General features: G+C 42.7%; 2 protein-coding genes across 2 annotated transcripts in view; both read left to right on the top strand.

Annotated features, from left to right (window-relative positions):
* The window catches only part of LOC115150204 (lethal(3)malignant brain tumor-like protein 4), a 133,045-nt gene extending 125,181 nt beyond the window's left edge, over positions 1-7,864 (top strand). Inside the window, exon 21 of the transcript XR_003867071.1 lies at positions 7,822-7,864. The gene's annotated coding sequence lies outside the window, so the exon portion shown is untranslated. The remainder of the gene's footprint in view (positions 1-7,821) is intronic.
* Positions 1,858-15,281, top strand: LOC115150243 (transmembrane protein 200C-like). The gene is made up of 2 exons (XM_029693331.1): positions 1,858-2,657; positions 12,594-15,281. The coding sequence occupies exon 2, from the start codon at positions 12,636-12,638 to the stop codon at positions 14,262-14,264; it is 1,629 nt and encodes a 542-aa protein (XP_029549191.1). The 5' UTR covers positions 1,858-2,657; positions 12,594-12,635; the 3' UTR covers positions 14,265-15,281.
* Positions 15,282-15,562: the final 281 nt, after the last annotated feature.

Raw genomic sequence — 15,562 nt, 5'->3', positions numbered from 1 at the left:
TTTATTGCTTTACCTCCTTACTTCATTTGCACACACTGCATACAGATTTTTCTATTGTGTTATTGACTGTACATTTGTTTATTCCATGTGTAACTCTGTGTTGTTGTTTTGGTCGCACTGCTGTGCTTTATCTTGGCCAGTTCACAGTTGTAAATGAGAACTTGTTCTAAACTGGCCTACCTGGTTAAATAAAGGTGAAATAAAAAATAAAATAAAAAAAACAACACGACATAATTCACAAAGTGAAAACAGGTGTTTTGACATTTTTGCTAAATTATTGAAAATGAAATACAGAAATATCTCACTTACAAAACTATTCACACCCCTGAGTGAATACTTTGTAGAAGCACTTTTGAAGCTGTTACGGCTATAAGTATTTCTGGGTAAGTCTCCAAGGGCTTTCCACACTGTGCATCATTTGCCCATTATTCTTTTCAAAATTCTTCAAGCTCTGTCAAATTGGATGTTAATCATTGCTAAACAACAATTTTCAGGTATTTTCAGGTCTTTCAAGTAGATTTAAGTCAAAACTGTAACTTGGCTAACATTCAATGTCTTATTGGTAAGCAACTTCAATGTAGATTTGGCCTTGTGTTTTATGTTATTGTCCTGCTGAAAGGTGAATTCATCTCGCAGTGTCTGGTGGAAAGCAGACTGAACCAGGTTTTCCTCTAGGATTTTGCCTGTGCTTAGCTCTACTCTTTTTTTTTATCCTGAAAACTCCCCAGTCCTTAACGATTACAAGCATAACCATAACATGATGCAGCCATCACTATGCTTGAAAATATGGAGAGTGGTAATCAGTAATGTGTTGTATTGGATTTGCCCCAAACATAACACTTTGTATTCAGGACAAAAAGTGAATTGCTTTGCAACAAGTTTTGTGTGTAATGAATAACTTCACCATGCTAAAGGGATATTTAATGCCAGGTTTTTTTTTTACCCATCTACCAATAGGTGCCCTTCTTTGCAAGGCATTGGAAAACCTCCCTGGTGTTTGTGGTTGAATATGTGTTTGAAATTCCCTGCTAAACTTAGGGATCTTACAGATAATGATATGTGTGGGGTATAGAGCTGAGGTAGTCATTCAGAAATCATGTTCAACACTTGTTCAGCACATTTTTACTCATGTATTTATTTAGGCTTACCATAGCAAAGGGGTTGAATACGTACTGACTGAAGGCACTGTTCTGAAGGCACTGTTCTGAAGGCACAATGCACACATTCCGGCCACATTGATGCTGTGCATTATTTTCCTGACGTTGTCAGCAAACCCGTTTATAGAAGGCAACATATGAAGTTAATTTTCCTGTAAAATAAATATATATATATCATATGCATTTGGCGGATGCATTTCTTTAAGATATATGCTACTAAATAATCTACATCACATAATTACAGAATGAATCCATCAAAATCATAGTGCATGTTGTAGGTAGGCAAAGCATTGTGCTGGGAAATACTCATTACTGATACATGGCCTAACACCTCAGGTGCAATAGTTCATTCAGTAAGATACTTTCTCCACCTGCAGAGAAAATATACACAAAAAACGCATGAAAACTGCTGAAATACTTTTTGTACATATTTGCACGAATTGAGTGTGAGATTGTGTTGGATCAAAATGTGTACTCTTCATCCCCTGAACCTGTTTGGGAATGAGAAGAGATACTATACTGTATGTGCAATGCACATTTCTGTTTGCTCTCTGTTATTGGTAAGCCACTAGCCTAGCCATTCTTCCCATATAAACATAATTTTTCATTTAACATTTTGATGGACAGTTAGACCTACCCCACTGGGCACAGACGTCAATTCAACGTCTATTCCACGTTGGTTCAACGTCATTTCATTGATTGAACCGGTGTGTGACCAGTGGAATCAGATTCAATGGCAGAAAATAATTACCGTTGTGTATCTCTGGCAAAAATAAGGTGCGCAATTTACAGATATGTTTTTTTGCAGGAATTTTGGAAGCATGGGTGATGCGGCAGATAGAAGGCTCTCTGGATAGGTTTTGTTTCTAAGTGCGCCAGGTGCCTTGCGCATCTTAGTTGGCGTCACTAACAATAGTCCACTGGTCCTACTTCTAGCCGAAAACGTTGGAAAGGTCTCACCATACGCGCTCTGACCGCAGCACAGCACCGCTGGTCTTCGCTTTCAGCGCACCTGCACATCCAACCATGGATGGGACTTTATGTTAACGAGAGGATAGTTAAGAACGCAATTATTAAAATCCTGCAGAAATTTCAGTCGATGACTGCTGTGGTGGTAGCATAGCAACAACACGCAAGAATCAGAGAAACATTAGCAATCTCACCCGCTGCCTTGCAAGCTCAAAACTCTCCGTTAGAAACTCGACGCGCTGCTCGCTGAAAAGACACTCCCTGGAGAGGAGCGCGAGTACGCCGAATAAAAGGGATACGCTTTTCTCCCAGATGCAGGTTGACTTGGAAAAGCTTGAGCCTCGATGAAAACTACAGCGCCTAGTGACTGTGACTGGTTGTCCTTGCTGAAGAAGATCGCTAAACCTTTGCCAAAATGGAATTACATGGAATTAACAGAGTTTCCTTTTACGACATGAGATATCCGGGCCCAGGAATCGAAACTTTATTTGAGTGTTTTTAAGATGTGGTTGTTTTTGCCTGTCTTCTATGGTAAGCGTTTCGTTATAGGTGTTTGGATATGATATTGAAGAACTCGTACTAGAATAAGCTGCTCATCTGAATTTCATGCATCTTCACTGTGCTTGTTTATGCGTTATACTGTAGATGGCTCCTGTCACGACCGCGTATATTGAACATTATTTCATTGCTCCTGTTCTGGGGGGGGGGCTGTATTTTCAATTGAAGACATTCAATCTGTTTATGTTTATCTATGTATTGTACCTAATGCACCATATCAATATCTGACGATTCATTCATGTCTATCTGTAATGTCATCATATCCTTGAATAGCCTACTAAACATTAATCAACTGCACTTATGAATACTCAGTTGCCTGTCCAAGGACTGGATGAATGAATAATTGACACACGTCATGCGTTTAGATGTGGAGACAGTAAAAACACTAGCCATTGCGCATCTGTTATTATTGCATAGCCTACTCAGAAATCGACGAGCCTAAATAACTGTCCTCGTCATTTTTTACGTAGGCTACTGAATAGTTTTTCATCTTAATTCTGCTACAGTAGACATATGTCTGTTCTGTGTTTAGTTTTACATTTAAATTCCTATTCAGCATCAAGTGAACATTGTTTAATGGCACAATAGGTGCATTTCTCATCAGTGTGTTTCTGTGACATGGTCATAGATATGCCTTGCCATGGGCACCCGAGTGTTCCTCTTAACTCAAACTGTTATTATCATCATCTCTCTGTGTGTGTGTGTGTGTGTGTGTGTGTGCGCGCGCGTGCGTGCGTGCGTGCGGGGGGCTGTGAAGGTTTAGCAGGGTTCAATGGTTCACTATACATTGTGACTGAAGGCAGTTGAAAGGTAAGAGGGGGCATTCACATAATCAGAAACCCCACTTTTGTTCACAGCAATTTGGAGATCAGTTACCAACTGAGTGCACTAAACCAGGGGTTCTCCTCAAAAAAATGTTCTGGGACCCCTTTTGTGATAGCAAATTCATAAAGGACCCCTCATAATTACAACACAACTCGAGTGCAATAAAAAAAAAAGTTTTACTTTGATGTCTGCAGTGGTTGGAGAACCAAGTCTCAGACCCGAGGAAAGAATATTTAAAAAGCACCTTTTGGCATTGGAGAGAACATTTAGCAGTTTTCAAGCTAATTTCCTGCAATTCTACACATTTTGTCATGGGGCAGAGATTGTTGTTGTTGCAGCTTTAAAGCTAATATCCTTCAATTCTACACATTTTGCAATGAGGCAGAGAGAAAACTTTGCCGTTTTAAAGCTTAAATTACAGTGCATTTTAAAAAACATTTTTGGGGGATAGCTTTGAACTACGAAAATGTATAATTGCTGGATTACAGTGGATAGCCTACCAATATCCCTGTGAACCTCCCAGACCCATGTTGCCCAGGGTTAACAACATAATAGTACATTGTATTCCACACTTTAAACTTATTAAACAATCGCTTTGTCAATAGTTGTTTGATCTGTTAGTAATATTCGTGTCAATTATAATTTTTTATCTGGCCACAGAGCCCCTGCAGTACCTCCCCTGCACTAAACTCCTTATTATAATGCTGATTATGTAATCAATTATTAAAATGTGCTTCAGTTGCCTCTTGAAATTGTCTTTTGAACATAAACAAGAATATTAGGATTGTGTTTGAAAACAGTTGACATTGAAATCTTATGATTCTATAACCTGCTAAAGAATTATAAATTGGTGCAATGTCAATGCATGGTTATCAAATATTCTCCTAATCATATGGTAAATAGAATTCTGATAAGATAGGCAATTGTGTTTGGTCATTGCCTTTGGGAACATAAGTAAACGGATGTTGAACATCCCTCAGATAAACAGAAAGCACATACACACAGATAAAGAATTCTGAGAAACAGGTTTCTTCCTATTCACCTCCCCAACACAAAGACTCCTGTAGAACCCCAAGTCATGTTTCAGCATGCTCCTGTAACAGAGCTGGTTTGACCTTAGCTTTCCTTAGATCTGAAGAGTTGCTCTGGGTCAGACATTAGCTGGCTAATGTGTTTTTCTGGCACACAGGAAACCCGAGATTTGAACCCCCAACAGACAAGCAGAGTCCAGTAACTCAAATGTGGAGTGTTGAGAGGTTTCTAATCTGATAGAGCTTGATACTTCACCACTATGAAGATGGACAGAGCTGTGGACCTATAGTGACCTTGACGCACGGCATCAAATGGTGAAGGATGTTCATAGAATTAGTTTGAGGGCACAGTACAGCCGTCTCTGTGTTTGTCAGAGGGGGATGATAATTAGTTTGAGGGCTCAGTACAGTCGTCTCTGTGTTTGTCAGAGGGGGGGTGATAATTAGTTTGAGGGCACAGTACAGTCGTCTCTGTGTTTGTCAGAGGGGGATGAGAATTAGTTTGAGGGCACAGTACAGTCGTCTCTGTGTTTGTCAGAGGGGGATGATAATTAGTTTGAGGGCACAGTACAGTCGTCTCTGTGTTTGTCAGAGGGGGGTGATAATTAGTTTGAGGGCACAGTACAGTCGTCTCTGTGTTTGTCAGAGGGGGATGAGAATTAGTTTGAGGGCACAGTACAGTCGTCTCTGTGTTTGTCAGAAGGGGGTGATAATTAGTTTGAGGGCACAGTACAGCCGTCTCTGTGTTTGTCAGAGGGGGGTGATAATTAGTTTGAGGGCACAGTACAGTCGTCTCTGTGTTTGTCAGAGGGGGATGATAATTAGTTTGAGGGCACAGTACAGTCGTCTCTGTGTTTGTCAGAGGGGGATGATAATTAGTTTGAGGGCTCAGTACAGTCGTCTCTGTGTTTGTCAGAGGGGGGTGAGACCATAGTGATACATTTACCATATCCAAGTCTATTGATGAGACATGGTAGAAAGACCAATATACTGCAGTAGAAAAGCTGAGGGCTGTCGAGGTATGTTGCTATTTATGAAGAGATGGAGGAAAAGAGGTGTGTTGGTGGTTATGTCTATCTATGAAGAGGAGTTTAGAGGTGGGTAAAAATAGCAGACCTTAAATAAACTGTACATACTGTATATACACACAACTGTTCAAAAGTTTGGGGTCACTTAGAAATTTCCTTTTTTTTTTTTTTAAAGAAAAGCAATTTTTTTGTCGATTAATGTAGACATTGTTAATGTTGTAAATGACTATTGTAGCTTGAAATGGCAACATTTTAATGGAATATCTTCATAGGCGTACAGAGGCCCATTATCAGCAACCATCACTCCTGTGTTCCAATGGCACGTTGTGTTAGCTAATCCAAGTTTATCATTTAAAAAAAGGCTAATTGATCATTAGAAAACCTTTTTGCAATTATGTTAGCACAGCTGAATACTGTCGTTCTGATTAAAGAAGCAATAAAACTGTCCTTCTTTAGACTAGTTGAGTATCTGGAGCATCAGCATTTGGGTGTTCGATTACAGGCTCAAAATGGCCAGAAACAAAGAACTTTATTCTGAAACTCGTCAGTCTATTCTTGTTCTGAGAAATGATGGCTATTCCAATGCAAGAAATTGCCAAGAAACTGAAGATCTGGTACAACGCTGTGTATTACTCCCTTCACAGAATAGCGCAAACTGTCTCTAACCAGAATAGAAAGAGGAGTGGGAGGCCTCGGTGCACAAAGAGGACAAGTACATTGGAGTGTCTAGTTTGAGAAACAGACGCCTCACATGTCCTCAACTGGCAGCTTCATTAAATAGTACCCGCAAAACACCAGTCTCAACTTCAACAGTGAAGAGGCGACTCCGGGATGCTGGCCTTCTAGGCAGAGTTGCAAAGAAAAAGCCATATCTCAGACTGGCCAATAAAAAGAAAATTTTTAGATTGGCAAAATAACAGACACCGGACAGAGGAAGATTGGAAAAAAGTGTTATGGACAGACAAATCTAAGTTTGAGGTGTTCGGAACACAGAGAAGAACTTTCGTGAGACGCATAAAAAATAAAAAGATGCTGGAAGAGTGCTTGACGCCATCTGTCAAGCATGGTGGAGGCAATGTGATGGTCTGGGGGTGCTTTGGGGTGATAGTGATAGATTTGTACAGGGTCAAAGGGTTCTTGAAGAAGGAAGACTATCACTCCTTTTTGCAACACCATGCCACCCCTTGGACGGCGCTTAAATGGAGCCAGTTTCCTCCCACAACAGGACAGTAACCCAAAGCACAGCTCCAAACTATGCAATAACTATTTAGGGAAGAAGCAGTCAGCTGGTATTCTGTCTATAATTGAGGGGCCGGCACAGTCACCTTATCTCAACCCTATTGAGCTGTTGTGGGAGCAGCTTGACCGTATGGTACGTCAAAAGTGCCCATCAAGCCAATCCAACTTGTGGGAGGTGCTTCAGGAAGCATAGAGTGAAATCTCTTCAGATTACCTCAACAAATTGACAACTAGAATGTCAAAGGTCTGCAAGGCTGTAATTGCTGCAAATGGAGGATTCTTTGACAAAAGCAAAGTTTGAAGGATACAATTATTATTTAAATGAAAAATCATTATTTATAACCTTGTCAACGTCTTGACTATATTTTCTATTCATTTTGCAACTAATTTCATGGAAAACAAGGACATTTCTAAGTGACCCCAAACTTTTGAACGGTAGCGTATATATATATATATATGGTTATATATATATATATATATATATATATATATATATATATATATATATATATATATATATATATATATATATATATATATATAAAACCAATTATGAAGGCTCCTAAGGTGTGCTGGAGAGACAGGTAGAGAATAGTGCTGCCCAGGAGGACGGCAGAATCAAAGGAGCAACTCAATTGCACCTCGTTGCTATTGCCACATCACCAAAATGTCATTTTTACTTTTAGCCTGAGTCATTGAAATTTACCACAGTCTAAGTGAGTCCATGCCGGCACTGATCATTCATTTCAACACTTCACTGGTCATTTCTGAGATCATCATGTTTATGTACTATTTGACCTTGTTTATGTACCAGCCCTGAGAGAACGGAGGAGAGATCAAGTTATGATGCTGTTGTTATAGAGCCATTCAAGGTTTATGATGGAGAGATGTATCCAATGGTTACTACTGCCTCAGTGTGCCTCTACAGCACTGAGAATGTGTGTGAAGCCAAGCTGCCGTACGGCAGGAATCAATGGTTATCTACTCTCTTATTTTACATTAAGCACAGAATAGGTGTGTGTGTGTGTGTGTGTGTGTGTGTGTGTGTGTGTGCGTGCGTGCGTGCTTGACACTGAGGTTACAGGTCAGCTTGCAGTTCAAAGGTTAATTCATCGATCCATAAACTATCCATAAATGCCTTATCAACTTCACAGGAGGATGACAATACAACCCTGTTATGCTTCGGTTCCTCAATACATTTTACTCTCCACAGTGCATGTCCAATTATCTCTTTGGTAGATGTACAATTTATTTAATCAGGAGTCAGGGGTTGCGTTGATATTTTCTTGCATGGTTGTTAATTTAACTGACATGATGTATCTTTTTAGTCACACCAGTTTTACTTTGAAATTCAATCAAACCCCCGCTGCAGAAAGCACACTCCATGAAAAATGACCATGCCTGTAATGTCTTATTTGAAATAGGGGGTTTCAACTTAAAATTAAACAGTGTTATTTTCCACAATGCAGGTTTAATTAAATCCCAGAAAAATTGGTTGACTTGTATTTGGCAACTATAACTGCGTTAACAAGTATATCATTGATTGCTACTTTATGCTATCTCTAATGATTGGCCGCTGCCAGTGATAATTAAAAATGGCCACTGTGGCCTGTAAAAAAGCTAATCGCTAATGGTGCAGGTTTCAGGGCATTCTTCTTCTTCCTGACAGAGAACCCATGTTCTTTACACCATCTAGCATCCTTCAACAAAAGAGGAGAAATACTTGTCATTTTTCTTTGAAGTAGACAGCAATTCAGTTGGATACCAGAAACGAAATATATTGCCAGGAATAAAACTGTACTATAATTCATATAGCACGGTGATCCATCAATAGCCAATGATTCTGGCCGAGACAAATCAATTTCAGCTAGCTGTGGGCGTTCATCTGGGGTTGCCTTGGATTCCACTTGGCATTTTGCAGAGGCTGCAATCCACACCCGCCCTCAATAATGCGCTTGACATTATGGTCAAGACTGAATTATCCTGTGGTATGAAATAGGATTTACTGAGGGTTATTGTGAAGTGAAAGAGCAAGAACAGAAAATAACTGGTGATGTGAATGTGGTGAAGGGTTACAGTGCATTAGTTAATGGATTGACACAATACCCAGCTTGATCACAGTGCTTTAGCTACACCGCTAGGCAGCAGGCAATAGTGGCTTACACACATACCCCCCTACAATTAACAAAGCATGCCTTCAAGCTTACTGTATATTTTCCCTAGGGAAAGATGTAGACCTATGCCTTTATGCAGTCCATTCATTAGTCTAAGTGAGAGAAATGCTCAGGCAACAACGGTTTAATTAGACCTGCAACTGGACAGTACATTTGTCATCACAAATGAAGAATTATAGCTGCAATATATAACTAGGAGGCTATTCCTGGCCAAATGTCACCGGCCAAATGTCAGCACTGTCTGTTCTCTCTCTCCCTGCTGATTTAGGATTGATGGATATTTACATTTTATGGCATACCCCCTGTGTGCTCTACACTGGCAAGCTACGCATAAAACAAAATGGATTAAAATATTATTGCCATTCACCGGTAATAGCGCCAATCTGATCAAACTCACTGGACTCACTCCTTGTGCTCATCATTTGTGAGCTGTCAACAAACGGCTGGCAGTGAGTTGCGAGAAAAAAGCAATTTCCCCCCCCCATTCTAACATTGAAGCGATCATATGAAGCTAAATGAGCTAGCCTACACACAGCTAGCCATTTTTAATTGGACTGACCTTCTGTGGGTTAATGGGTTAATGCAAAAAGGCCAACACAAACACTTGTGCCTGCCTGAAATTGTTAGCTACCAGCTAGCTTCTTCTCTCCTCCATCCACTAGTCGCTATGCTAGCTGTGTGTAGAAGTCTCCGCTGGGTGGATGCCGCGTGCAGGGGTACAGCCCTTAAAGTGCTCCTGTGGGCCCAGCAGCCATTTGGCTTGTCTCTTTGAATTATCTCCGACACCAGGTGCTTCTTTCTGCTCCGTCTGTTTGCCAGCGAGGGGAGTATTAAAAGAGGCTTATTTTTCACCCAGGAGCTTGTTTTTATTAGCGCTCTAAAGAGCTGTTTCCTCTTAAGTCTTTATTATTAAGGTACACTTTCCAAATGACCATATGTCAGGGTGTGTTTTTATTTCTCTCACTATTTTTTGTAAGATAATACATTTATGATAGAGGATAAACAATCAACATCTTTTGTGTTGCACATGCAGGGTGTATTGCACAATTGAATTATTTATTTGTGATTGATTTATTGAACCCTTACATCTTGGTTTGTTTTACATGGACTATTGATCATGTTATGTCCGTTTATGGAAGGATCGGACCAAGGTGGTAGGCATACATCATACTTTATTAGATGAACACCGAAAACAAAACAAATACAAATGAAACGTAACGTTCAGTAGGGCTACACAGCACAATACCAAAAACAAGATCCCACAAACATAAGGTGGGAAAAAGGCTGCCTAAGTATGATCCCCAATCAGAGACAACGATAGACAGCTGCCTCTGATTGGGAACCATACCCGGCAAACAAAGAAATAGAAAAACTAGAATGCCCACCCAAATCACACCCTGACCTAACCAAATAGAGAAATAAAAAGGCTCTCTAAGGTCAGGGCGTGACAGATCATTAGTTACACTGAAGCCATTGTTCCAATGTCTTAATTGGTAGCCATTAATAATCAGCTGTGTTTGTGAGCTCACAAATCACCTGGGAGCAGAGCGAAGTGTGTATATTGCACATTGGGGATGTGTGGAACTTACTCCTCAGCCGGAAGTGTCCCCACTTGCGCCAGCGTATAGCTAATTTTTTCGCATGGTGCCGACTGGTAAGATGCTTCAGGAGGGCGGTCACCTGTGCTAGCAAGGCAGAGGTCCTGGGTTTGAGCCTTGTGTGAGCCGAATCAGGAGGAAGCGGTACTCACTAAGCAAGCAGCATAACTTCCTTTAGAGTGGTGCCGTGGTCCGGATCTACAGTTGCACTCAGCTCAACGCTGGGGGTCACTGTTGAGTAAATTTGAGGCTACTGGTTGTTTCACGCCATGAGAGAGTCACTCGCTCCAGCTGGTAACTGCACTGCACACCAATCTCCATGCATCTCAATGAACAATTGTGGACAAGATATAGGTCTTGGATTATGTATTTGAATATGCCCTCCTGGGGTCGTAGATGCGCCAGTGTTATGGAGAATCATGCTTCGACTGGCTCTTCCGAGTAGTCAGCAGAGTAGTCAGAGAGCGGAGAGAATCTTTTTGACGACTCCCACAGATGGTGAAGCTCTTTGTATCAAAGTGTATCAGACTCACATCCAGGACAGGTGGGGCTAGGTCTGCCGAGACAGCAGCAGCCATGTCTGAATGTCCTCTCCTCTCTCACTCCTCTCTGGTTTAGGCGAGCAGATCTGTAGTCACCTTCTTCAATGGAGAACTTCAATTTCTGCTCTGCTTGGCTGCTTCAAGGTGGTGCATTAGCTCGCCGTATGTGTACCATCACTAGTTGCACAATAACATCAAAATAATCTCAATCTTGTAACACAACAACACACTCTTTAGACCACCTTTTCAGGCACATTGCTTGTCCCTGGATGCTTTTACTTATCTCCTTATCTGCCTTTATCTCAAGGGAATTTTCCTCCTATCATTGTATAGGTATTGGCATTGCTTTTGGTGTCGCTATTGATAGTGATGGTGTACCTAGTTCAGAGTTTTAAAACTTGTCCGGCCCAATGGGGCGGCAGGTAGCCTAGTGGTTAGAGTGTTGGACCAGTAACCGAAAGCTTGCTGGTTGAATCCCTGAGCTGACAAGGTACAATTCTGTCGTTCTGCCCCTGAACAAGGCAGTTAATCCACTGTTCCCCCGGTAGGCCGTCATTGTAAATAAGAATTTGTTCTGACTTGCCTAGTTAAATAAAGTTTAAATAAAACATTTATAAAAAATAATCATTCAACTGCAAGGGTCCCCCAAGGTTTAGTCTCAAATCCGTTCCTGATGTGCTGAGCATAGCAAGAGCCAGCAACTACACTACACACACTGTGAAGACTTTTAAGGGACAGTCTTCTTCCTGTATTCAGTGTTTTCTATAGGGTGATCATGATTCTCTATGCAGCTTAGTAACGGCGCTACCTGGCGTTTCTGCTCTCTTGCCCCTTACTTTAGAAAGAGGAGTGGTGTGGCAGTGTTGGATGGCCAGATGTTTTCATTCTTCACAGTCCACTAGGCTTTAGACGGAGTAAGCAGTCTGTAAGATGTGTGTATTTATATCCCCTGTTGATCTTAGAACAGTATATTGTGAAGCCACAGAATGTCTACCTCGCCCGCTCTGCCATGCCGCCTTGTCATTTTGGTGCATTCACCCCAGAGCGTGTGTGTGTGTGTGTCCAGACTTGTGTGTGCACATGAATTTCTGTTACTCCGCTCCCTGTGCTGTGGCAGAAATCTCATCACTCCCACACATCTCGAGCTGTCACCCAGTGAGCAAGTGCCTCTGGAAAACAGGCTTCACTTTGCATTGATTCTTATTGTTTCCCTCCTCCTTCATCCTGAAAGAGCAGAACTTTGCATATTTCACTGGGATGATCTAAATTAGTCAGAGCACAGCAGAGGTGTAGCTCTATTCAACTGAATAGGACTGGCAAATTCAGCAGTGCATTAACTATTATGGACTGCTTGAGTATCATCATCGATATTGTTAATCTAGAGCTATTATCAAACCTTTCCTCTTTCTCTCCCTGGCTATCTCTCACTCTCTTCCCCTCCTCTCTTTCCCCCCCTCTCTCTCTGTCCTCAGGATGAGTGAGTGAGCTGTCCGTCCATCCATTGCGTCCCAACCATGATCGCCACCGGAGGCCTGCTGCGGATCAACAGGAGGCAGGACTCACTGCGCTCCAAGAGCCGTGCCGAGAACAAGCGCAAGAGGAAAGCCAAGAAGAAGCAGAAGAACGAGGTGGTGGTGGTCAAGGGCAAGCTGAATCTCTGCTCCGTCTCGGGTGTGGTAGCGGCCATTGGGATTCTGATCCTACTGGTGGGCATTTCCATGGCCATACTGGGCTACTGGCCTAGGGAGAGCCCACTATACCCTGCGCCGCGCCATACCCAAAGGATTTACGACAAGAAGGAAGAGTCAGGGCTGACAGGCAACTGGACGAACAACGCGAAGGTCGGATTTCACATGGATAGGGATTTGGACAGTAACAATCGTTCCAACGGCACAGGTTTAGAGCAGCCTCCTATGGGCTTCCTGGCCGAGTTCTTGGATAAGTACCTGTACTCAGACAAGCTGAAGGTGTTCGGGCCCCTCATCATGGGCATTGGCATCTTTCTGTTCATCTGCGCCAACGCGGTGCTGCACGAGAACCGCGACAAGAAGACCAAAGTCATCAACCTGAGGGACATCTACTCCACAGTCATCGACATCCACAGCTTGCGGACTAAGGAGAACATGCCGCTCAATGGCTTTGTGAACTATGTGCAGTCCAAAGGGGTGGAAGGGAACCCTAGTGCTGTGTATACCGCCGCCCTGCTGGCCAAAGGAACATGGCCCTCAGGGGGCTCGCCGGATGAGGGCAGTCGGGGCCCCTCCAGATGCCACTCCCTGACCAGGTCAAGGGTCTCGTCACTCGAGAGGCAGGCGTTCACCGACACAGTCTACACTATCTCCAGACACAGCGGGACTGGCCAGCAGAGCAGCCCTATTCCCATCCCCAAACAGTGGGAGACCAAGACAATAGTGGCCTCCTCGGTCAACGCCTTCACTCTCCCTATGACCAAACCCAACCACCGGGCCAACCAGCACCAGCGCAGGCCCTCGGCCAAAGCAGAGGCGGGGAGGAGCAGGGCTGCACTGTGCGACTCTGGGGAGGAAGACGCCGAGGATCGGGTGGGGTACGTAGTTCCAGAAACCACCACTCAGGCCAAGGTAGAGACTTTGCGGATGGCCATGTTCTTGCCTCAAGACTCGGTAGAAGTATACAAGAGCAGTGGTAGCCTCCAGGGGGCGCCGCAGGGCTCCCAGGTGCAGCTACTCCCCTCTTCCCCCACCGGACACAGAGTGACAGGCTCCCACCTGTCCCTCAGTGCACTGACGGAATACTCCAGGTCCATCGACCTGGGCATCACTCCATCCACCTCCACCGATTGGAAGGTGGAACGGTCTCGGCGACTCAGCTGCCCTCGTCTAGAGGTACTGGGAGGCGGTGGGTACATAAAACTGGGCAACCTAGGGGGGGAGTCCTTTGAGTCAAGGGAGTCATGTGAGATGACTGCCTTCAGCCAGGTGACCTCAGAGGAGGCTCTGGCTAAGTGTCAGAGGGAAGGAGGAGGAGCCAATGAACAGGAGATCAGTTCCGGGGAACCACATGACAGGGGCTCAAGGCGATACTCCAACAAAGATAAACTTTTTATGATCTCTCAGTCAGACTCCGTTTTGGATGATGAGGAGGTGGAGAGCACAGACATATGATTGGACGATTGCTGATTAGATAATTGCTGATTGGCGGATTACTGATTGGCGTAATGAGTTTACTTGAACAAAATAAACACGGGATAACTGGCAGGGTGTTGGTCAAAGACACCTGACAACAGACTCAAGCAATTATGACTATTACAACAAACTGTATAGGATCTGAAATCTAGAGTATCTTGCTGTTCGCTGCAAATGCAATTATCGATATGTGACCAAAAAACCGAACATGGTCTTTGGTGGGCTATGAAAAGTGAAGACTGTGTGTGTGAGTAGTATTTTGTCAAGCGTTTGTTTGCGTAGGTTGGAAAGAGTTTCACAGCAAAAAGATAACATTAACCAAAAAGGGCCAGTTTTTAAATGGTGACTGTACAGATACTGTACCATCCACTTGATGTAATAGTTTATATAATGTGTAGAAATATAATTGTGGCTGTTCCACCCACTGTCTCTACTGATGCTGTAGTAGTATATTGATTGAGAGTTGCTTTCTCAATAGCATGTATTTTATACTGCAATGTCCTTACACAGTTTTTGTCAGTTGCCAGAGGAAGGTTTGAATTCAAACTTTAATAGCAATACATAATTGACCATCTCTGTTTGCTTGTGGGTAATCACAGTGTTGGCATATTTGCCTGTCTCTTAAATTCTCTGAACAAGACATGTTATTGTTTAGTTTTTTAGAACTGTTTTGACTTGCTTGTTAAGGAATCTATATCTTTGCCATCTCTATTGCCTGAGGGAAACTGAAAACCACACACTGACTAGCACAATTCACAGCAGAGCACTTGTATCTCGGTACAAGTAGCCTAACTACCTTACCACAAGTAACCATCCGTGTAGAAAACAAATATCAAATCAATGTTATCCTGTGCAAAAGCAGCTGGGTTGTTTTTGTAGTTGGTTGTTGTTCAATGACAAACCTGCAGTATGTATTGTATTCCAATTGTTGCTGGTAACCATGGTCATCCTATGGGCCAATCAGTCTTCAAATAAACATGCAAAGCTGTCTCACTATCTGTACCATCTGTAATCGCTGACCTTCTGTCAATCACGTTATCAACCCAAAGGTGTGTGTGAGTGTGTGAGTGTGTGAGTGTGTGAGTGTGTGTGAGTGTGTGTGAGAGAGAGAGAGAGAGAGAGAGAGAGAGAGAGAGAGAGAGAGAGAGAGAGAGGTGTAAGTGAAACCCATTTGGTATAGAATTCTGGTTCTTGGGAGTCGGGAGAGCGAGGTTTCCATCTGTTTATGGGGAGAAGGAGCTTAATATAGACACACAAAAAACAACAGCAGCGTGTAT

The sequence above is a fragment of the Salmo trutta genome, chromosome 2, assembly GCF_901001165.1.
Source record: "Salmo trutta chromosome 2, fSalTru1.1, whole genome shotgun sequence".
NCBI lineage: Eukaryota > Metazoa > Chordata > Actinopteri > Salmoniformes > Salmonidae > Salmo > Salmo trutta.
Note: the sequence above shows the minus strand (reverse complement) of the source record. Positions and strands in the feature narration are given on the sequence as shown.